This window comes from Pelobates fuscus, chromosome 9, assembly GCF_036172605.1.
Source record: "Pelobates fuscus isolate aPelFus1 chromosome 9, aPelFus1.pri, whole genome shotgun sequence".
NCBI lineage: Eukaryota > Metazoa > Chordata > Amphibia > Anura > Pelobatidae > Pelobates > Pelobates fuscus.
In genome coordinates, this window is record NC_086325.1 from 53,003,950 (window position 1) to 53,027,984 (window position 24,035).

Here is a 24,035-nt window from a genome sequence, read left to right on the forward strand (position 1 = left end):
CTTTATCTTTTTAAGCTAATTTTTACTTGTTGATCTCATTGATACAAAATCAAATTATAAAATTGTTACTCACTAATTGTGCCCTGAAATGGCAAATGTTGCCAAAGGATTCTAATAATTAGTACATGTTGTAAACTCTGATAGCCCTGGGTTTACACTGTTACTCTAATGCCAGTTAGTACTTCTAATGAAACTGTGTACAAAGTTGGAATTCCAGGACAGACACCCAAATTCTGACAACACGGTCAAACTAAGGACAGTTGGTATGCATGATACCATAACACATACATGAATAGGACAATCCATAACTGTGTTAAACATGTAGTAGAACAATTTGATTATGTTGACCTGAGAATATAGTCCAGCGACGCTCTAGATAATCTGTGCTATGATGCAGGAAGTGACCTCTAGTGGCTGTCTGGTAGACAGCCACTACAGGTGGAGTTAACCCTGCAAGGTAATTATTGCAGTTTATAGAAAACTGCAATAATTACACTTGCAGGGTTAAGAGTAGTGGGAGTTGGCACCCAGACCACTCCAATGGGCAGAAGTGGCTTGGAGTGTCCCTTTAACCCCTTAAGGACACATGACATGTGTGACATGTCATGATTCCCTTTTATTCCAGAAGTTTGGTCCTTAAGGGGTTAAGGTTACAAAATCTTTTTAACCCCTTAAGGACACATGACATGTGTGACATGTCATGATTCCCTTTTATTCCAGAAGTTTGGTCCTTAAGGGGTTAAACCAGGAGGATTATTTAACAAACTAGTTGGAAGTAAATTGGTTCCCTTTATAGTTATGCACTAGTCTAGAATGCATTAGCCTGCGGGATTCTTTTGACCAGCAACATTGTGCGGTAATTCCAGCCTCCCTAATCTATACCTTGGAATATCTGAAAGGCTCCTGACTGTTCTAAGAAACTCTTCAGAAATCCTGTTAAAAAGTCAAACCTGAAAAACCCTCTTTAAATAGAATTTTATTCTGAGATTACTGTATTAACCTATTCTCTGGATGAGTGCTCCTTATCAAAACCGGCCTCAACCTTGAAAGGTGAGCCAAGAAAATACTAGGAAAGGGAGAAAGAAAATGAATCTGTTGCATTTATTTAACCCCTCGATGCCCAGTGACATAACATGATGATATGATGGATCTAAACAGGTTTTATGTAACTTGTGATTATTGAAGGGTTACAATTTTTTTTTTAAATGTGTAACCAGACAACAGATGTGCAGCTATAAATAACGCGGTTCTGTTTTTTGCTTTCTTTATTCCCCCCTGTATATTGTCCTGCAATAGAGAGATACTATATTTACTATTGTACATAGTTGTTATTGTTCATTAAGAAATACCGGTCAGATTTCTGATTACATCACAATTTTTATAATTTTTTTTTTTTTTTTTTTTTTTTTTAAAGCTAAACCTAAACCTCCCAAAACTCCAGCACATAAACCAGGTAAGACCGTTCATTATTTGATTTATTTATTAAAATTTTAATTTTTTTTTGCAAATAGTAATTTTTATTTAGTCTCCGTACGGTACTTCATATACATAGGCTAGTACAGGTATCTTATAAGCATCACGCGTAACAGATGCATAGGTTCAATTGACCATTGTTGTTTCAGTAAGCTATATAAACCAATACATGTACCAAGTACAATGATTTTTAAAAAAAAATGTTTTTGGGTACTGAGCATATTTAAACAGAGGTGAAAATGGGGGGAGATGGAAGAACATGGGGGGTTCAAACTGTGTAACTAACACAAAGTTAAAATTTTAGGCATAGGCTGAATCTGTGCACATGCAATGATCGATGTTGGTACCGTATCATTTAACCAGGTACATACAATGCAGTTTGGCGTGCATGGGTATGGCTGTCAGACTTCGATTCACTTTTAATGAAGTAGTTCAGTTTTGACTTTGAAAGTGCTGCTATAATTATGTGGAAAATGAGATAACGACCTGGTTTTGAGATTGAGGTCGGTAAGTTAATTAGAATGTAGTGTTCCAGTAGGTGGGGTAGAAGTACTCCAGTATTGTTATGAATGAGTTTGGTTATGTTCTTCCAAAATTTGGGCAGACGTGTGCATTCCCACCAAATGTGTGACATGTTCCCAATTCCAGACCCACACCGCCAGCATTGGTTCGATGTAGTTGGGCTAATCCGATGCAAGCATGCTGGTCTGAGATACCACCTATAGATAAGTTTGTTTCCCGACTAATTCTGTATGGAGCAGAGAGTCAGGGTTTTGGGAGTCGTTATCATGTATTCCCATTCTGTTTCTGAAAAGGATTTGTTTAATTATTTTTCCCATGCTTTGATAAAGCTGTAATCTTTCATGTTGAATTTGTTAGGTATTGCGATATATATGGATGAAATACGTTTTTTTTCGAGGGTTTGGTACCCACATAAATGCTTTCGAAGTCCGTCAGCCTATGCCCATGTACAGAGATCGCATTAGTTAGTTTTTTTTTTTTATAGTAATCCATGAACACATTTGGCGGTAGGAGTAGTGTGCTATTGTAGGTAGTGTATAAGTGCGTTGTAGTTCGTGAAATGTCATGGTTTGTAAATAGTTGGTATAAGAAATAAATACCATGTCTTTCGCATATCCTGTAATTGAAATCTGGAATCAAGTGCATTAGGGATTTAATCGGCATGGCCAATGATATAGGGGAATGTGTAGTAAGATTTGAATGATTTGTGTCCCGTACTGACAGTGTCAGGCTGGTTGTTGGAAGGCAGTCGGGGGTTTGTGGTCTTTTGTTCGCTGGAATCCATGTCATGGTATCTGTGGTCATTTAGTTTGTCCAGCTGGACTCTATATGTTTCCATTGGGGGTCTTGTGTGTGCACTCTTGTATATAGAACGCTACTCAACACGGCTGCGTGGTAGTACCTTTTAAAATTAGGTAGACTCATGCCTCCTTCATTGAGAGGTCTGTGCGTGATTTCCAGTGCTGTACGTGCTCTCTTCCCATCCAACACGAAGTTAGAGACCCAACGCTGTAAAGTGCTAAAGTACGAATACCACATTCGTATGGATAGGGATCGGAATAAGTATTGTATCTTAGGGAGTACTATCATTTTAATTGCCGCTATACGCCCTGTCCAGGATATAAACAGAGGTTTCCATTCTTGTAGTTGTTGTTTTACTTCCATCAATAGTCTTTAGTAATTAAAATTAACCTGGTATGTACAGGTTTGTTAGTGATTTTGTAAAGACAATGCCTAGGAAAATAATCTGGTCCTTTGTATGTGTATAGGTATTTTCAGTCTTTGCAGTGTATCGACAGGGATTCCCTTGTGTAAAGCCTGTTTCTTAGTGACATTCAGTTTGTAATATGAAAATTTGCTGTATGTCTCCAGTATGCCATGACACATGATTGGATGCAAGCCAGGTGTTAAATATAACGAAATGTAAAGTGATTTCCTATAAATAAGCAAGATGTGTATATCTATGGCTTTATATAAAACCCATCACTTTTGGTTAGGAAGCCGTCTAGCTGCATCAAGATAGTAAAAACGCTATCCTAACCGTAACGCTCTTCTATCAAGATAATTTCCCTTTAAATTGGAGCTGTGTCACCCACAGCTGAATTAATATTCCACAGCATTCTGCAAGCAATGAGCATAGTCAGCACATTAGCAGCATAGTGCGACGAGCAGAGACTGCAGCTTTTAGTGGATGCTGGCAATCTCTTTGTAGTTCATACATTTTGGGCAGTCTTTATTTCCTCACATCGGTATTTCATGTCCTCTGCTAAAAGGTAGTGGGTGTTTTCCAGCATTTCTTAGTATAGAATGTCATAATCTGGGTCACTAACTAAGTGAATATTTGTAGGAAATCCTGAAGGAAATTGGACATTTTAGCCAAACGTGAATATTTCTGCAGTTGGACTATTTTATCTTAAAAATTGTCAATTCTATACAGTTCCCACTTTAGTACATAGCTCTGATGTGATTGCCTCTTTAAAGTCATAAACCATGAACTGTAATGAACTGGAAATCAAATTGCAAAACTAATTTATACCTGGCTTGTTTGGCCCAAATTATATATTTTTCCCCACCTCAATTTACTGTTTAGGGAATACGCATTTTTGTGATTCTATGTGTTGGGAGAAAAACTATCTTAAAGGGAACACTAGTCACTAGAACAAATTCAGCTTATTGTATTTGTTCTGGTGAGTATAATTAATCCATTCTGGCTTTTGCAGTAAACACTGTTTTTTGTTTCTTCAGAGAAAAGACGTTGACATTACAGCCTAGTGATACCTCCACTGGCCACTCCTCAGATGGCTACTAGAAGTGCTGCCTGGGGCAGTGTTGCACAGTGTGACTGCCATTGATTCGATGCATTTCAATGAGGAAATTGTGTTTTGGCCAAGGCTGTGAGTGGCTTGTGCTGGCTCTGACCCTGATCTGGCTTCTTGACAGTCTCAGCCAATCAAAGCTTTCCTATGGCAAAGCACTGTGAGTGGCTCAGAACCATACTTCTAATTATTTTTTTTTTTAGACATTCTTTATTTATGAGAGATTTTTCAAGTAAGGAAGGGGTACAGAAAAAAGAAAAGGGAGGGGAGGGGCAGGGGAAACAAACATCAAATTGCAAAGGATGACATACATCGGCTCAGAACATCGAGCCCGGCATGGATACATAATCGAGTATAATGTTTCAGCAATGATAAAGTCACAATCAGTGTACAGCGTGTCCGCCTAAGCGGGTTATAGTTAGTAATATGGGGCACCTTCCTCAGGTAATACTTCTAATTATGTCAGTCAAGCAGGCAGATCAAGGGCAGAGCCAGCAGCAGGACACTGGAATAAAGGTAAGATTTTACTATATTTAGTGGGCTTTTAACACTATAGGGTTAGGAATACATGTTTGTGTTCCTGACCATATAGTGTTCCTTTTAAACATTATGTGTGTCAAAGCCTGTTCAAGACCTCGGGTAAAAACCTTACCACTCATTAAAGAGTAACCATAGTTTTGTGTTTTTTCTTGGAAACTTCAATTCGATATTTTTTTCTTGTATTTTCATCTTCCTATGATGCTATGGACATCTGCTGAGAAAAGCTGCATGAGTAAATGCACGCTCAGATGTTTCTTCCGAAGTGATGTAGGCGTGCAACTTCCCTCAAAGCGCCTGCACGCAGCACAGTCGGTAGAGGGGCATTAAATTTAATTGCTAGGACAACCAGATATACAATATAAATTAAAATTCTAAATCTGTTTTGAACGAATTTTTTCCCTTCAGATTAGAGGCAGTGCTTATACCACAGGGATATCCAATCTGGAGGGAAAAAACAGGCAGGCAAATCTCCAAACATTTAAACCCTCCCCTAATTACCTCCTTTCCCATAAGTAGCAGCTCCTCCTGAACATACCCAGTTCTTTGCCTGCCTCCGGCAGGGGAGGTTAGACAGGAGGTTCTCCAGGAAGCAGGTGAGAAGGGCTGAGGCTCTGGGGGCACTGCTTCCTTCATGTCCGGGTAAGTAGCCTTTAACACGCCGGACGGCGTGGTCCCTCAAGTTTTATGTTGCCGTCTAATGCCGTGCCAGGTGCCGGTCTGACGAAGGACGCAGGCGTGCGTCGGCTGGGAAGTCCTGCGGTGGAACGCACACACAGGTTGCATTGCGTTCCACTAGGGAGTCGCGGAGCGCTATGCGCATGCGCAATGCGAACCTTGATTCAGGCGCCAAATTTGAACTGGGCGTTCTCTTTTGGTTTCAGGACTTATATGAGCATTTACCAGCAGCAACCTCTGTTTGCCAGGAGCTCTCAGATCGGTTGTAAAGAGTGTTATCTCACCTGCCCTCCAACACACTCTCAGGCCATTTAAGGTAAGACTGATTAAGTTTTTAATTAAATGGGTCCTAGCCTGAATCGATAAGGAGAAAAATTTGATTGTTTTCCCTTTTTTTGTTTTCTCTTTTCAGTATGTCTAATCCGGAAAATTTGGATAAAGTTGCTGAAAAGGGGAAATGTTCATCTAAAGCCAAGCATTTAATCTGCTCTGTGTGTAGCCAACCTATGCCAGATGGTTATAAAAAGAAACTTTGCTCAGTGTGTTCTAAAGAAGCTTCAGAGGAAGCAAAAAGAACAGAAATGTCTACTTTCCTCAGCTGGTTGCAACAGAGTATGCAGCAAACATTTGGGGATATGCAGTCGGCTGCATTACAGTCAGTCCAGGCCTCGGTTGCCCAAGATTCGCAAGTTGTAAAACATGCTAAGAAAAGACTGAGATCTTGGGAAGCTTCTGATACTAGTTCAGTAACTAGTGGTTCTGAGTATGAGGAAATTTCAGGTGGTGATTCTTCAGATGAGGAGTTTGCCTTCCCAGATGAAGCAATTGGGAAATTGATTAAAGAAGTGCAGTGCATTTTTGGAATTGAGGAAACAGGGAAAAAGTCCAAAGTGTTTCCTTTTCTCCCACAGATTAAGGAATTGATTTTAAAAGAGTGGAAATTCCCTAGTCACAAGCCATTTCTGTCTAGACATTTTAAAACTCTTTTTTCCTTAGCATCGGAACAAGACTGTAAGCTGGATACGGTCCCTGTAGTGGACGTTCCTATTGCTCAAATCTCTAAGAAAACTACTTTACCGATTGGAGACACAAGCGGGCTCAAGGATGTCATGGACAAACGCATTGACTCCTCCTTAAAAAAGTTGTTCATATCTTCTGCAGCCCAAGCTAAAGCTTTGATTACGGGGTCATCTGTTGCCAAGGCCCAAAGACTTTGGTTGGAAGAACTAGAAAAAGTTTATACGGGAGAAACTAAGGAAGACCCGGTAAAGCTATTAAAGAATATCAGGATGGGGGGCGGAGCCAACCGGCAACCTGAACGGCCGCACACTGCATGAGCTCCTGTACTGCAGGGTCCAAATTCGACGATTAATGAAAAACTACCTGCTGGAAATTTTCACAAGTGCGATATCTGAACGGGTGAAACCAATACGGACATGCCGACATCAATCACGACACCCAACTCAGCCGGGTACCGCAGCAGCCACATGAGGCCTATCGGAGGCATGGGGGTAGGATGGCCACCTTCCCGCCAAACGCTTCCCGCACGGAACGAGAGTTATGCACTCACCCCCCCCCCTGAGGACCGATGGGGGTTATCACGGTCTCCGCCGGACGGGGTACCCCGTGCACCGCATCAAGCGACGGACACCATAGACCCCCAACATGGAACGGAGCAAGGGGTCACCAAGATGGCGGTTCACTCTGACACGAGAGTGTCGGACAAGCGCTGGGAACAGCTTACTACAACAGGAACTATAGACCACACAAAGGACTCTATAGCATTAATCTTTGACCACTTCTGGGCCAAGTTGGAGGCATACCTACAGACTGAGACACCGAACCGGACCCCACCCGCGCAGGTCAGAGCCGTCAGCAGTAGGGGGAAGGGGGTTACTCTAAAACCACGCGTCAAGGCCCCTCCCGGACCGGGAGCAACACTGGGTATATCCCAGAGGTGCCAGCCATACTGGCGGAGAGCAATGAAGCGACTACGCAAGCGACCGACTACATACCTCCGTACCACCCCAAAAGGGGCGACCCTGGGCCACACAGGACTCCAGGCTCATGGCTCACGAGCACCAGCCCCCACGAGGTTCCGGGGCAAGGGCGGACCCCCACACCTAACATGGCAGGGCTCTACCCAGCGGAGACAAGCCCCAGGCACCAGACTGGGGTCTAAGCGGCGCCCGACACTCACCGAGAACCAGGACCGCAGCACAACGCTCAGGAGGCAAGCCGGAAGGGGGCACACCGACCAAGACACCTGCACAGCCAACCATCCACATGGCCTGAGAGTACAGGGCAACCTCAGCACCACGACGACCCACCTGATCTTACTGGACTCGAGGGACTTATCGATATGCGATCTGCCAGAACCGACCACGGGTGTAGGCTGACACCCACTAACTCTCGTTGCCGCACGGCGGCCTGGACTGCCGACATGATTCTACATCTAAGCAGCCCTTGTGGACTATGTCCCTCCAACCTTTTATTTTTATTTTTATTCATATACTGGTATATCAATGCTAAATTTTATTTTATTTCATGTCTCTTTTATGTCTAAATCTATTAACAATGTCGTTGAAATGTATAGCATAGTCAGGTTGTAACTACCAGAATCAAGCTGCACAGCATGTTTAGCCAGACACAGCAAATCACTAGATAGATACGTAAGCTTGAACAAACGAATAACATGCACTGTTATCTATCACTTTTATAACCAGCCTGAAGTTAATCCGGTTTTGTAATTTTTTAAAAACTCAGCATAGCCATAATTCATTGTTACGCATCTTTAAAACCTTTTAAAAAAAAACAAAAACGTAATCTTAATAGTTCTTGACATAGTTCTACATTTTTATTGAATGCGCATTGTATTTTTCAGGAGCCACGTAAAACAAAAATCAGGCATTGTATCTCTATGACCGGTCATACAGCAATGATATTTACTGTTATATAGCGGGTGCCGACTGTTGTGACATGGCACGAGTACATATGATTGTTAACCCTCCACAGGCACACAAGAACACAGAATTTCAAAAATATGTTGCTGACGACACTGTTAAGCTGGAATGTGCCTGCATATTTAGATTCAATCATTTTTCATAACTAGTCTAGCAACGACAAGCGCAAAAGGTTTTTCATTTGTTTTGCATTTATTTACTTCAGTTAACTCTTGATGATGCAATTGTTTAGTTCACACTACCTGTATAACTGTTACTTTATGCGTGCTATTAACCTATTGAAAAATTTGCTTAACATAAAATATAAAATGAGGCTGTCATTCGAAGGAGATGTACTACTGTGCTAAAGCGAACCCACTCTGTACGAAAACTGTGCATCCCCCTTTCTTTATTCTGTACCCCATCTGACTCCTGCCTCAATAAAAGAAAGATTGACAAAAAAAAAAAAAGAATATCAGGATGGCATCTGATTTTTTGGTAGATGCGTCTGCAGAAAGCCTAAAAATTTCGGCCAAGAATATAGGTACTTCAACAGTCGCCAGAAGAGCGCTTTGGCTCAAAAATTGGTCAGCAGATACAGCATCTAAGAATTCACTGTGTGACCTATCCTTTGAACCAGGAAGACTTTTTGGTTCAAAACTGGATGAATTGTTAAAACAGATGAAGGAAGGAAGGAAAGCTTTACCAGAATCATTTAAGAAGCAGTTTAGAAGACGTAAAGCGGAGTCGCTTCCCTCATTTAGAAGTTCCTTTCGTAGAAACTATTTCAGGGGTCAGCATAAAAAAGCCTTTGATTATAGGAAGAAGGAAAGATTTTCTGACAGAAGAAATAAAAAGTTATGACGCCAGGCCTGTGGGTGGAAGGCTGAGTCACTTCCTAGAGCACTGGAAAGGAACAACATCAGATCGCTGGGTTCTCACAGTGATAAAACACGGATACGCTCTAGAATTATCACAAGCCCCAATGGAAATGTTTCTATGTTCCGAGGTTCATTCTCTAGAGATGGAACTCTCTCTAATGCGAGAAGTATCGACTCTATTACTGAAAAGAGTGGTGGAAGAAGTTCCTCTCAAGGAAAGTTTTCGGGGCACCTATTCAAGACTTTTCTTGGTTCCAAAGCCAGATGGTTCGTTCAGACCCATTTTAGATCTAAAAGCCGTAAACAGGTGGATTATCAAAAAGAAGTTCCTCATGGAAACAATAAAGTCCGCTACTCTGCTTATTCATCCAAAAAGTTGGTTTGCGTCCCTGGATTTAAAAGATGCCTATCTGCATGTGCCCATAGCAGAATCCAGCAAAAGTCTTCTAAGGTTCGCTGTGTGCTGCCGATCAGTAATCAAACATTACCAATTCAGAGCATTACCTTTCGGCCTGTCATCAGCACCCAGGGTATTCACAAAGCTGCTAGTAGTCGTTTCAGCTTTTCTAAGAGGTATGGGCATCTCTGTCATTCCGTATTTGGACGACTGGCTGTTGATTGCAGAGTCCCAAGGTCAACTACAGCTAGACCTGGGGACAGCGATAGAATCGCTAGCAAAGCATGGCTGGCTAATAAATTTCAACAAATCGGAACTAGTGCCAGTTCAAAGGATCCAGTTCCTGGGTCTGATTTTGGATTCTATCGCAATGAAGATATTCCTGCCAGAAGAGAAGAAACTAAAAATCAAGCGATTAATTCGGAATCTCAGAAGAAAAATTGTGTTTTCAATCAGAGAAGCCATGGGCTTGCTGGGTCTGTTTACAGCCTCAATCCCGGCAGTCGGTTGGGCAAAATCCAGAATGAGACCTCTACAAAGAAACATTCTGCAAGTCTGGAATCGACAGGAACTCGGCCTGGATGGGCTTATGAGGTTCAACAAGCTAACTTTGAGAAGTCTGCAGTGGTGGACATCTTCTCGATTCCTGCACGAGGGTCTGTCATTCCGGATGAAGTCCTTCACTATAATTACGACAGACGCCTCTGCCCTGGGCTGGGGGGCCCATCTGGGAGACATCAAGAAGCAGGGGTCCTGGCAAGAGAAGGATATGAAAAATTCCTCGAACTTCAGGGAATTAAAGGCCGTGTGGATGGCACTCTTGGCATTTCAGATGCTTATCAAAGATCGACATATTCAAATCCGCTCAGACAATCGAACGACAGTGGCATATTTGAACAGACAGGGAGGTACGAGATCAACAAAGTTAGAAAGCCTTTGTTCAATGATCATGCTGTGGTCAGAAGTGCACCTGTTGTCAATTTCAGCAGTTCACATTTTAGGGAAATTCAATGTGGTGGCAGATGCCCTGAGCAGGCATCATTTGAAACAAGCAGATTGGTCCCTGTCATGCAGAACTTTCAAGTTCATCACAGACCGCTTCGGTGTTCCGGAGATAGATCTGATGGCTTCCAGAATGAACAGGAAGACAAGACGTTTTGCATCCCTAAATCCAACAGACAGGCCGGATATCATAGATGCCCTGTCAGTTCCATGGAAGTTCAACCTGGCTTATGCCTTTCCGCCAGTAGTGCTTATTCCCAGAATACTTCAAAAAGTAAGACTGGAAAGTGTACGTATTATCCTTATCCTTCCATGGTGGCCAAGAAGAAGTTGGTTCTCGGTTCTCCTGAATTTTCCAGGGGCCACATTTTGGAAGCTCCCACTTTCAAGAGAAATACTAGAGGACGCCATGGTGCCTCTGCCGACCCTTCGAAGATTCCATTTGACGGCCTGGTTTCTGAACGCCAGATTCTAGAGAGCAACGGTCTGGATACTGAAGTGATAAAGATCCTGTTGGCAACTAACAAGGAATCTACTTCAAAGATCTACGCTAGAATTTGGAAGATATTCTGTCAGTGGTGTTGTAGATTTAAAGTCAACCCTGTTTCCGCATCCATCCAGAAGATTCTAAGTTTCCTTCAGATGGGATTTGCTAAAGGTCTTAAACCTGCTTCATTGAAATTGCAGGTTTCTGCTATCAGTTTCTTCTCCCTCAGATGCTTGGCCTCTAATATTCTGATTTCGAGGTTCTTCAGAGCTCTAACTCGTTTGGTGCCCTATGTTAGGGAAACCTATCCTCCCTGGGATCTTAACTTGGTTCTTTCAGCGCTTTGTGAGCCGCCCTTTGAACCATTGGAGGAAGCTTCCCTAAAGATTATTTCATTAAAAACTGTCTTTTTGGTGGCTATTACATCAGCTAAAAGAATTTGTGAGATTCAAGCTCTTCGGGCGAATTTTCCTTTTTTAGTTTTCCATCAGGACAAGGTGGTTCTAAAGCTCGATCCTTCTTTTATACCTAAAGTTTTTTCGGTTTCGAACGTCAACCAGGAAGTGGTCTTACCGACTTTTTGTCAGAATCCATCTAATGCCTTGGAAAGCAAATTTCACTGCCTAGACGTAAAGAGATGTCTTTTACAATACCTAAAATCTACGGAATCCTTCAGGAAGGATAATAGTCTTTTTGTCCTATTCAGAGGCACTAGGAAAGGCATGAAGGTTTCGAAGAGTTCTCTGGCTAGATGGCTGAAGGATTGTATTCTGTTGGCTTATTCCAAGAATGGCATGGAACATCCAGGCCCTATAAAGGCCCACTCTACTAGAGCGGTTTCGACGTCTTGGGCTCTCCGAGCAGCTGCATCTCCCTCTCAGATTTGTTCGGCTGCTACTTGGTCCTCTCTCCATACTTTCTCAAGACACTACAAGTTGGACATACTGGCCTCGGAGGATGCTGCTTTTGGGCGCAAGGTGCTTCAAGCTGTAGTGAAATGAACCCGCCCTCAGGATCTGCTTTATTATATCCCTGTGGTATAAGCACTGCCTCTAATCTGAAGGGAAAAACATAAATTTTACTTACCGTAAATTTATTTTTCCTGAAGATTAGAGGCAGTGCTACATTCCCGCCCCTTTTTTTCTAATAAACTCAGTAATTTTGCAGCTATTTGGCTTATGTATTTTCTGGGTATGTTCAGGAGGAGCTGCTACTTATGGGAAAGGAGGTAATTAGGGGAGGGTTTAAATGTTTGGAGATTTGCCTGCCTGTTTTTTCCCTCCAGATTGGATATCCCTGTGGTATAAGCACTGCCTCTAATCTTCAGGAAAAAGAAATTTACGGTAAGTAAAATTTATGTTTTTGCTAGATTTTCATTATGATTAGATTGTGCAAAAATCTCGCATACCCTAAATAATCAACCTTATCAGAAGTTTAGAACTGCAGTGCATAGAATCAAAGGAATGTATTAATGCTTAGTACAAACAGGGCTGAAAAAAATAAATAAAACTGTAATGCAAGAACTGCGCCTGCTGTCTGTGTTTTTTTTTTTTTTACAATGTAATCTACTATTTATTGTGCTTTACATTTAAATTGTATGCATGCATCACCACTTCATATTAAACCATTAGTGTAATTTATTTTGACATAAAATAACAGACTTACTTATAGAGAGTCTTACGTGCAGACATCAACATGTTGCGAACTAGCTGACACCTGTCACAATCTGCTAATGGCAGGTTATCAATGTCAGCCATGGCAACTATACAGTTCAGAAAAAAAAGAATGAGCCGGGTTTGAATGACGCAACAATGGACCTAGTTCTGATAATATATGCTTTATACAAGAGTGGTCAACAGGGACGGACTGACAGTGACCTGGGCCCCTGGGCAAAATTAGGACCTGGGCCCCTGGCAGAACCATATATGCTGGTATATAAGACGGTGTATGTACCGTGTATTTGATTATATGTGCATGTAAAGTTAATGTATGTTTGTGTATGTATATTCACTGTGAGCCCTGGTTTAAGTGAATGTATGTATGTTTTTGTGTGCAGTGTCACGATGTGTGGATTCAGAGTATAAATACGTTTTTTTTTTCTTTGTTTTTTAACAGTGTGTATGTGAATCATGGCAATGTGTTTATATGAGGTATGCAAGCATCCTAATTATGGGTCTTGAAGAACTAACCATGTGCCAAAAGTTACGAGTCACCAGAACGACTAGAGATTAATGTTGTTGTTCTGGTATGTATAGCCAGTCCCTACAGGCATTGTAATGTAAATGCTGCCTTTTCGGAAAAAAGGCAGTGTTTACATTGCTGCATAGGGACACCTCCAGTGGCAGTCACTCACACAGTGATAGACAATGTGCAGCACTGACATTTAGTGTCTCTATGCTCTGCATGGAGGCACTGAACTTTCCCCACAGAGATGCATTGATTCAATAATACCCCCTATTGTTCTCTATCTATACTGCCTCCCTTGGTAAACTCATCAGCTCCGTTGGTTTCCAATATCATTTATATGCAGATGACACGCAAATCTACCTGTCCTCCCCTGATCTCTCTCCGCCCACCTTGACTCGTGTTTCTCACTGACTCTCTGCTATTTCCAACTGGATGGCTGCTCACTTCCTTAAACTCAACCTGTCCAAAACAGAACTTCTAGTTCTTCCTCCCTCAAGTGCTGCTACTCCTGTTGTCTCCATCCAAGTCAACGGCGCTACTATCACCTCTACCTCGCAGGCTCGCTGCCTAGGGGTTCTTTTCGATTCTGACCTCTCTTTTACTCCCCATGTCCAATCGATAGTCAAATCCTGACGCTTCCAACTCAAGAACATAGCGCGCATCCGCCCATATCTAACGCCGGACGCTGCTAAGATACTGGTTCATGCTGTTGTTCTCTCTCGCCTCGACTACTGCAATCCCCTTCTCACCGGTCTTACATGTTCCCAGCTTGCACCGCTGCAATCTATAATGAATACGGCTGCGAGGCTTATTTTCCTGTCCAGTCGCACCTCCCACGCCTCCACGCTCTGTCAGTCCCTGCATTGGCTTCCAGTTAGATATAGAGCCCAATTCAAAATTCTGGCGCTTGCTTACAAATCCCTACATAATTCTGCTCCAACATACCTATCCTCCCTCATACACAAGCATGTCCCATCGAGACCCCTGCACTCAGCCCAAGACCTACGCCTATCCTCTGCCCGGATCCCCACCTCTGACGCTCGCCTTCAAGACTTCTCTAGGGCTGCACCTATTCTGTGGAACTCCCTTCCCTCCTCAATCAGACTTTCACCCAGCCTCCATTCCTTCAAAAAATCTTTGAAAACTCACTTCTTCATTAAAGCGTATCAATTAAACTGTCAGCAGGCTTCTCATCCCCCACCCCATGATCCTTTCCTGCAACTGTCAAAAATGACCTACCAAGTACTCAATAAACCCTTCTCTAACAAACTATTTAATCCCCCTACTTTAACCCTTTGTGTCACTATACCCCACTCCCTCTAGCATGTAAGCTCATTGAGCAGGGCCCTCAACCCCCTCTGTTCCTGTACGTCCAGTGGTCTGATCTCAATTATGTGTCTGTTAGTCCACCCATTGTACAGCGCTACGGAATTTGTTGGCGCTATATAAATAATAAAATAATAATAATAATAATAATACATCTCTATGAGGAGATGCTTATTGGCACAGAGCAGCGTTTTGCCATCTGTGTCAATTAGCTTCCAATGGGAGAGCATTAGAATGGCAGAGATCATCAATTCTGATGATCTCAGTCAAGGGGCCAGAGCATGGGCTGAGCCAGCGCCAGCGGATCCGTGTGGCGCTAAAATAAAGGTAAATATATTACATTTTTAGGAGGAGCAAGGGGATGTGGTAATCTAAATGGTGTTTCTAACACTATAGGGTTAGGAATATACATTTGTATTCCTGACCCTATAGTGTTCCTTTAAATGCATTTTTTTTTCTTGTTTTGGAATTAATTCTAGTATGTCCATGACATCAGTGTGTGTGCAGGGATGTATTTCTATTGAGGGTCTGTATGTGTGTAAATGCAAGGCCATATTTGGGTGTAGTTTGTGTGTGAACTCAGGTTTGCATGTGTGGAACATCTGTGTGTGTGAACACAGGGGCATGTAGTTGTTATACGTGCTGTAGTGTGAAAGTAGTGGGGGCAGGGGGTAATAGAAGCTATTGAGGGTGCAGGGGAAGAATAGAGGCTGAAGTGGGTAACAGGGGTTGTAGAATATGAAGGGGGTAATAGGGGTTGTAGTGGATAATAGGGGCTGTAGCATGTGTAAGGGTTATTAGGAGTTGTGGGTCGTAGGGGGTTGTAGGATGTATAGGGGGTCATAGGGGTTGTAGGATGTGTAGGGGGTCATTGGGATTGTAGGATGTGTAGGGGGTCGTAGGGGGTGATGGGGGTTGTAGGATGTGTAGGGGGTCATTGGGGTTGTAGGCTGTGTAGGGGGTCATTGGGGTTGTAGGATGTGTAGGGGGTCATTGGGGTTGTAGGATGTGTAGGGGGTCATAGGGGTTGTAGGATGTGTAGGGGGTCATAGGGGTTGTAGGATGTGTAGGGGGTCATAGGGGTTGTAGGATGTGTAGGGGGTCATAGGGGTTGTAGGATGTGTAGGGGGTCATTGGGGTTGTAGGATGTGTAGGGGGTCATTGGGGTTGTAGGATGTGTAGGGGGTCATTGGGGTTGTAGGATGTGTAGGGGGTCATTGGGGTTGTAGGATGTGTAGGGGGTCATTGGGGTTGTAGGCTGTGTAGGGGGTCATTGGGGTTGTAGGCTGTGTAGGGGGTCATTGGGGTTGTAGGATGTGTAGGGGGTCATAGGGGTTGTAGGATGTGTAGGGGGTCATTGGGGTTGTAGGATGTGTAGGGGGTCATTGGGGTTGTAGGATGTGTAGGGGGTCATTGGGGTTGTAGGATGTGTAGGGGGTCATTGGGGTTGTAGGATGTGTAGGGGGTCATTGGGGTTGTAGGATGTGTAGGGGGTCATTGGGGTTGTAGGATGTGTAGGGGGTCATTGGGGTTGTAGGATGTGTAGAGGTCATTGGGGTTGTAGGATGTGTAGGGGGTTGTAGGGGGCGATGGGGGTTGTAGGATGTGTAGGGGGCGATGGGGGTTGTAGGATGTGTAGGGTCTGTAGTGGGTATTATGAGTTGTAGGAGGTAATGGGGACTGTAGTATGTGTAGGGGGTCATAGGGGCTGTAGTATATGTAGGGCTAATAATAGTTACAACAAAGTATTTAACCAGGAAAGGTACATTCATATTACTCTGGTTTTCCAGTACGTCCTGGGGATGGTACCTTAGCCCAACATCCAGGGGTTGTTACTATTTCCCAATTTAATGGTACTCCTTTTATCTACCTCTGAATCAACCCTGCTGGGATTTGAACCTGCGACCCAAGCGTTAAACAGATTCTACTGATGATGCATTAGTTCAGAGGGCCTAATAGGGACTGTGGGGGGTGATAGGGGTTGTAGTGTGTGTTGGGGCTTGGTGAATAAAGGGGAATGGATGGATAGGAGCTGTTTGGGCAGCTTATATACCCAAAAACATTTTTACTAAAAAGAAAAAAAGTTGGGTCCAGACAGTCCAGTCTCCTCCTCGGCATGCAAGTGTTCTGAAGAGCTCCCTCCTGGTCGGCCATGAGATTGCAGGACATGTTGCCTGTAACACTGATAGAGTAGTTCCGGACGGGCTGCCTTGATCAGTTACAGGCAGCCTGCATGCTGTGCTCATCTCAGGGCAGAGGCTCTGCTCCTGGAGCCTCTGCCGATATTTTTTTCCAGGCAAAAGCCGCAGACTGCACAAGACCGGCACATTGAGAGGCTCCTAGTGGGTCTTTGATAAGGCCCCTTGGCTGTCTTTTAGTGTGATACAAAGCTCTCTGCTGACAATAACTATAGACCGGCCGACCAAGGGGGGGAACTTCTGTAGCAGCAGGGACCCACAGAAGGTCGTGCTGGCCCCTTACTGAGTGCAGGCTGGCTGGGGAGCTTGTTGAACTCCCCAGCTGCCTTTACATTCTGCACCACAGACGGCCCCCTCGGGCCTTCGGTCCATGGCAGATATGCCCGATTGCTCAGTCCGCCCCTGGTGGTCAACAATCCTCCGCCAAAGAGATGGAAAAGGACTAACACATAGAGGTGTGTTTACTAAAACCTGAATTGTTAAGTTAAAAAATAAATTGCTGAATTTCTCAAAATCTGCAATTAGTTTTGCTAAACTTAGCAGTTCGAATTTCCATCCTCTAACGTTTTGGTGTTTAGTGAATACAGCCAGTATTTTATATTACATAAATAAAAAAGAGCATATGTCAATGTGATGTCATCAAGTAGATTTGGCCCTGACTTTGATCTGCTGTCAGAGTACTTTAGAAGTATGTAGGGAAATTACATCCAAACATGTCCGTGTCTTTGCAGGTGATGACTTTGATTTATCAGATTTTTTTGATACTCCAAGCAAGCCAACGACAAAGCCCCCCAGGCCACCTCCAAAGAAACCAGGTTAGATACTATTACAGCTTGTTACATTATATGCAGTGTCTCAGAATACTACACATTTATAATATGTGATCACTTCGTGGTCTGTGAATATTTTTATGTATATATGTAACGAATGTATTTGCCAAGGGAAGCTGAGAGGGTGCAAAAATATCTGGAGAAGAATTTCATCATTTCTCAGTCATGGCTCTTTCCCACCATCACCTCTTAAAGGGAACCTGTCATGGCCCAAACAACTTAATTTCATTAGATTGAGCATAAGATTCAGTCTATAGAGTTTTGCTAACAAATGAATAGATTAGGAGAAACACCTATTTAAAAATGTTTTTCTCCCAGCTGTCCGTCAAAGCCTTGTGTGCCGAGGTATTGACTGACAAGGGAGAGCAGAAAAGACCTCCCACAAGAGGTCCTTCAGCTCTCCACCCACTGCGTTGTGGTTGCTATGGAAATTCCCTAGCTGTCGCTTCTGGCACTGGTTCTAGAGTACAGGAACAGAGTGTTGTGACGACACTCCGTTCAGATGTTGTCACTCTGGCAATGAAGAAAAATGAAAGAAGACCTTGGGAGGAGCGCAGGTGGAGTGAAGGACGGCCAGGACACAAAGCGGCGCTGGAATGGAGGAAAAGTGAGTAAATCTAAAATTCTACATTGAACACACCATGCATCTCTGTGATATATGATGTATTCAATCTATATGGGAGCAATTTCAGGTAAGTTAATTACTATATGCCTCCCAGGGTGTCTTCGCCTTCTAACACAGGTTATTTTGTTACTCAGTGCTGTCAGTGGCTGAGCTGTGTGCGTACATTTGATAAGGAAGTGTTTTTCTGGAATAAGGGGGTGTGGCTAAAAAAGGCAGGCTTATGGTCCAGCAATCTGCAAAACATTTATTTATTTTCTGCAAAACTATAAAGATTTGAGTATGCAAAAAAGACAGCATATTAATGAGGCCATGTCCTATTAAATGCATTAAAGTATTATTGGTGCCCAGAAGGCCCAATTAACACCAATACTGTGGTTTCATGGCATTGTTTTATTATTTATTAATGTCTCTCAGCAGGTGACCTGGATTTGTCAGACTTTTTTGATACCCCAAGTAAACCCACTGCAAAGCCAGCTAGACCAACCATTAAACCCCCTCCCAAAAAACCCGGTGAGTAACAAATACGTTTTTTTTCCCATTGCACAAACTTTGACTTGATTTATACCCCCCTTTAAAGCACACATCAGCTAGCCATTGGATGACTTCTCTTGCAGGATAGACAGATGAGCTTCTATTAGACAACATTTGCCAGACATCTCTATTATGTGTTAAAAATTGTACCTTGAAAGCTTAAGGGACAGGATTGAACAGTTTGGAATTTCTTGAATGTATGCATTTTTGGTGGTGAAATTACACTTAGTTGTATGTTTGCTTTCAGCAACAACAATAGGTGGACACCATCCATGTGTTTGACAGTTTATTCAAAGTCCTCAGCAGTGGTTTTATTGTGTTTTTTTTTTTTTTAATTTTTTTTTTTACCTACAGAGATACAGGTTCTCAAACTGGTGTATTAATATAAATGTGCTAAGGAGACTGCTATGCTTGTTGGCAGTACTATACTTCAGATAGTTGTACCCCTATGTTAAAATGTCTAAAATTATACAGTCATGGGAAAAAGAAAGTACATCCTCTTTGCATTCTATGGTTTCACTTATTAAGGTATAATAGAATGATCTGTTCCTTAGCTGATCTTAAAATTAGGTAAATACAACATCAGATGAACAACAACGCATGACACATTACACCGTGTCATGATTCATTTAACAAAAATAAAGCCAAAATGGAGAAGCCATGTGTGAACAACTAAGTACACCTATGATTCAATAGCTTGTAGAACTACCTTTAGCATTAAAAACGTGAAGTAATCGACTTTAGCAATCTCTCAAATCGAATTTTTGCCCACTCTTCTTTACAACTTTGCCACAGTTCATTGAGGTTTTATGGAATTTGTCTATGCACAGTTCTCTTAAGGTCCCGCCACAACATTTCAATTGACCTCCACTGGGCCATTGCAACACTTTGAGCCATTTGAAGCCAATCTGTTGTAGACTGGTAGGTGTGCTTTGGATCCTTGTCCTGTTGCACAACTCAACTTTGACCAAGATTTAGCTGTCGGACAGATGGCCTCACATTTGACTCTAGAATACTTCGGTATATAGAGAAATTCATGGTCGATGCAATGTCTGCAAAACAAGCCCAAATCATCATCCCTCTACCACCATGCTTGACAGTTGATATAACGTGTTTGTGCTGATATGTTGAATTTTTGCCAAGTGTGTCACTGTGCGTTATGACCAGAAATCTCCATTTTTGTCTTATTTGTCCAAAGGACATTGTTCCAGAAGTCTTGTGGTTTGTTCAGGTGCAACTTTGAGAGAAGAAGCTTTTTTTCTGGCCACCCTTCCAAACAAACCATACTTGTTCAGTCTTTTTCTAATTGTACTGTCATGAACTTTCATTTTTAACATGCTTACTGTGGCCTTTAGAGTCTGAGATGTAACTCTTGTTTTTTTGCAATTTCTCTGATCTTTGCACGGTCTGACCTTGGGATGAATTTGCTGGGAAGATTGACAACTGTCTTCAATGTTTTTTCCACTTTTGAATAATCTTTTTCACTGTAGCATGATGGACTTTACATTGTTTAGAAATTGCCTTATATCCCTTCCCAGTTTGATGGGCAGCAACAATTGCTTCTCTAAGATCATTGCTGATGTGTTTCCTCCTTGGCATTGTGCTAACACACACCTGAATGCTCCAGACCAGCAAACTGCTAAAACGTTGACTTTTATAAAGGTGGTTGTGACGTAGTGCCCTTTGCCACTTACTCCTGGAGAGGCCTGCTTGCCTGCCTCTTGCCTTGTGACCATGGCCCCTGAGATATATTGCTCTTTATAAACATTATTCAGGCTTATGGACTTTTATTAGACTGTTTCTGGCACTTTAAATGCTCTGGGAAAAGATCTGTTCTTTTGCTATGGCACTTCGGATGCAGCCGAAGTAGTTGAAGGGGCCGCCATTCAACAAACAAACACGTAGCGGTGGACATTTTAATTCAGCTGAACGCGGTCAGCCGGGTTTTGCCGTCGAGTTCATGGAACTAAAATCGGATACTCTGCAGCACGAACACCGCTGAAGTTTTACCTTCTTTGTGACTTCGACAGTAGTCTAACGGCATTCGACTATATGAACGCCACATTAACATTACCTATTTGCACGAACGCCCGCCGTTCGTGCATTTGATCGGCATTTGAACTGTGATGAATAGACCGGCCGCACAGCCCAAATCTTTGGAACTGTTTTGGGCAGGAAAATGTGCATGCGGTAGGTCAAAGAAGACATCCAGCTAACTCCCAAACGGCTGAACGGATTCGCATGAGTTTTGGATATGTTTGTTCCCTAATTATGTGAATGTGATGTGTAATTTTAAAGTTATAGAAAATGTGTAAAAAGTTTATTTTTCGCTTGGAGATAATTGAGCTGATACAGTAATTAGCCCAATTATCTCCCAAGCAGAGGGGAGGATTTTACCGTAATGAATGGGAGTGTTTAACTGTGTGTCTGTATATGATTGGTTGTTACGTTTGTGTTTTCAGTACCCAACAAGGTCCACGTGGGTGGCAACCTTGTGGGGAAATATGTATAAAAGAAGCAATAAAGCCTCAGTGCATTCTGTTCCTGTTTGACCCTCAACACGTAGTCTTGTCTCGTGATTGGAGGGGAACTGCTATAATCAAACTGGGGATTGCTATACCATGTATATTTCCCTTAGCTTTAATCACTTAGCTCTTTTAAGAGCTGTTCCTGATACGCTCTCCCACACGGTCCTGGAGGACAGAGGCTGATCCAGGGTGGAAGGAAGACGGCAAGACTACAGTTAAGCTACGGCGGTTGTGGAACTTGCGAAGGTTGTGGTGTCTGGTGCGGTGCTTGTGGTCCTCGGCGCAAGCTAGGAAGCGACCATCAACGGAAGGTACTCGGTCGGAGTACAGGTGATCCGTTACAGTGGTCACACTTGCTGATGATCAGTTAATCAAAGATATTTCGTTATTAGAAGAACCAGTCTGCTACTTAGCCTCATAACTCCCATGGAAGCAGTAAGTGTGTACTTAGTTTTTCCACACATGGCTTCTCCATTTTAGCTTTGTAATTTTTCATGTGTTGTTGTTCATCTGAGCCTGTATTTACCTTAATGTAAGACCTGCTAAGGCAGGGTTTGACAAATTTGCTTTGAATCTTGGAGCCAGCTAAAAAAGTTAGGAGCCATGCTTTTTTTAAAATTCCAAAACTTTATTTTCAATGACAAAAAGACAATTTTTAAAGGGACACTTAATTTAGTGGTTCTGGTGTCTATAGCCTGTCCTGAAAAGGAAAGGTTACATTTCTGATAAGTAGCACCTCTAGTGGCATTCACTCAAATAGCCACAAAGGGCACCTACATTTAACGTCTGCATGAAGATGCTAAACGTTTCCCATAGAGATGCATTGATTCAATGAGGAGATGCTGATTGGAGCAGAGCATTGTTTTGCAGAGCATGCGCAATAGCCTCCCAATACTTGATTATCTCTGCCATAGAGCGGGACCCACCACGGGGAAACAGGCACGTGGTTAAAAATGTGAGTAAAAACACCATTCCTATATGATCGGACACATAAAACCAGACACGCACACAATTACAATTTATTACTTGTTTTAATTATTTTTTAATTAAAACAACCTTACCTTTGGGAGAGCTGGAGTGGATCGGATTTTCCTGGGGTCCAGGCTAGGCAGCTGTGATCTTCTTGCTCTGCTCCCTCGCTCACCGCTTACTGATGCTGGGGCTGGAGTGACCTCAAATTCCGGCCCCGGCATCACTAAGTGGCGCTCAAAGGGAGCAGAGGAAGAAGATCATAGCTCCCTCACTGCCCGACTCAGAGTGAACGGGCTCACAAGTCGCAGGCGCCAGGTCGAGCCCTGTGCTAAGAAACAGATGATTATCTTGTCCTGATATGTAGAACCGTAGAACCGTAGAAGAGGGTGTACTTTATTGTTCCCATGACTGTATGTGATCTCTACCTCAAATACTATGAAAAATCAATGTGTTTAATGAATCCTATATGCATGTTTTAACACATGGGAGTTGCTGCAGCTTTACTAGTGTTCTAAATGATAATCTTTAGGTATTGTTACAAATAATCTGATTTATTTCCTTTGTCTGCAGATATCCCGAAAAACCCAGGAAAAAAGCCAGGTAGGGGAATGAGAATTTCTATTAATCTACACCTTTGTTACCAGCATGATATGCACATCTTTGGTGCGGAGAGTGGTCTCATGTAAAATCCTAAATTTAAGTTTTTCTTACTTTTCTTATATTTTAACCACGTAAGGACCACGGGACTGTTTATGCCGTCATGCATGGCTTTAATGTCCAGTGACGGCATAGACCATCATGCAGAAAACGTACCCGCAGTGCTATTACAAAGGAACCCCAGGTATTTTTTTTTTTTATCTCTGGGGGTTCCCTCTATCACTTGGGGCCAGAATTAGAGGCCCCAGACTGAAATATACTCTGTTTACAGAGCCCAAAGTGAGCCCTGCAGTAAGAGATTTAAATCCCCATTGTTACAATGCTGTGTGAGCAGGGTTAAATCCCTTCTCAAACCAGGAAACCCAGGTATCAATAGATACCTGGGGCTCCCTTCGGTCTGCTGAATGTCTCTCTTCATACCCCAATAGCATTTTGGTCCATGCTGGGCTTTGTCCGTTGCACAGCACTGACTACAAGGCATTGGGCATGCTATATTCAATATTTAAAATTGAAAATTGTCATACCCAATACCCAATAGATGGCAGCAACATACCACTCTATTTTAGCTTCACATTCCCTTTGCTAATATCAGTATTAATATAAGCAGGGGGAACATTTGGGATTAGATTAAATCAGGGACTAAGATTATTTATAAGGTTTATATTTAAGATGGGTTTGGAATTAATTTTGGAATTGGAATTTGTGTTTGGATTAGGTTTAGGGCCAGCAAGGGAATTCTTCTAACACTTTTTATATAGTTAGGATTAATATTAGGATTGAGGCTAAATTTGGGAATATGCATATAATTATAGGTTAGGATAAAGGTCATGTTTATTATTAGATGTAGGGTTAGATTTGGGATTAGGATTTGGTTTAGAATTAGTGTTTGGTTTAAGATTAATATTAAGATTGTTACTTTGCAAAGGTATTGCTCTACTCAGGAGATG

The 24,035-nt window shown here is 42.5% G+C and overlaps 1 protein-coding gene across 3 annotated transcripts in view; it reads left to right on the plus strand.

Moving 5' to 3' along the window:
* The window catches only part of CD99L2 (CD99 molecule like 2), a 76,967-nt gene that overhangs the window by 34,007 nt on the left and 18,925 nt on the right, over window positions 1-24,035 (plus strand). For 2 of the 3 annotated variants that reach the window (XM_063431965.1, XM_063431967.1), the window contains exons 3-6: window positions 1,415-1,453; window positions 17,677-17,760; window positions 18,815-18,910; window positions 23,002-23,031. In XM_063431965.1, coding sequence (XP_063288035.1) covers window positions 1,415-1,453; window positions 17,677-17,760; window positions 18,815-18,910; window positions 23,002-23,031 — 249 coding nt within the window. The remainder of the gene's footprint in view (window positions 1-1,414; window positions 1,454-17,676; window positions 17,761-18,814; window positions 18,911-23,001; window positions 23,032-24,035) is intronic. The other variant, XM_063431966.1, reaches the window with a different exon arrangement.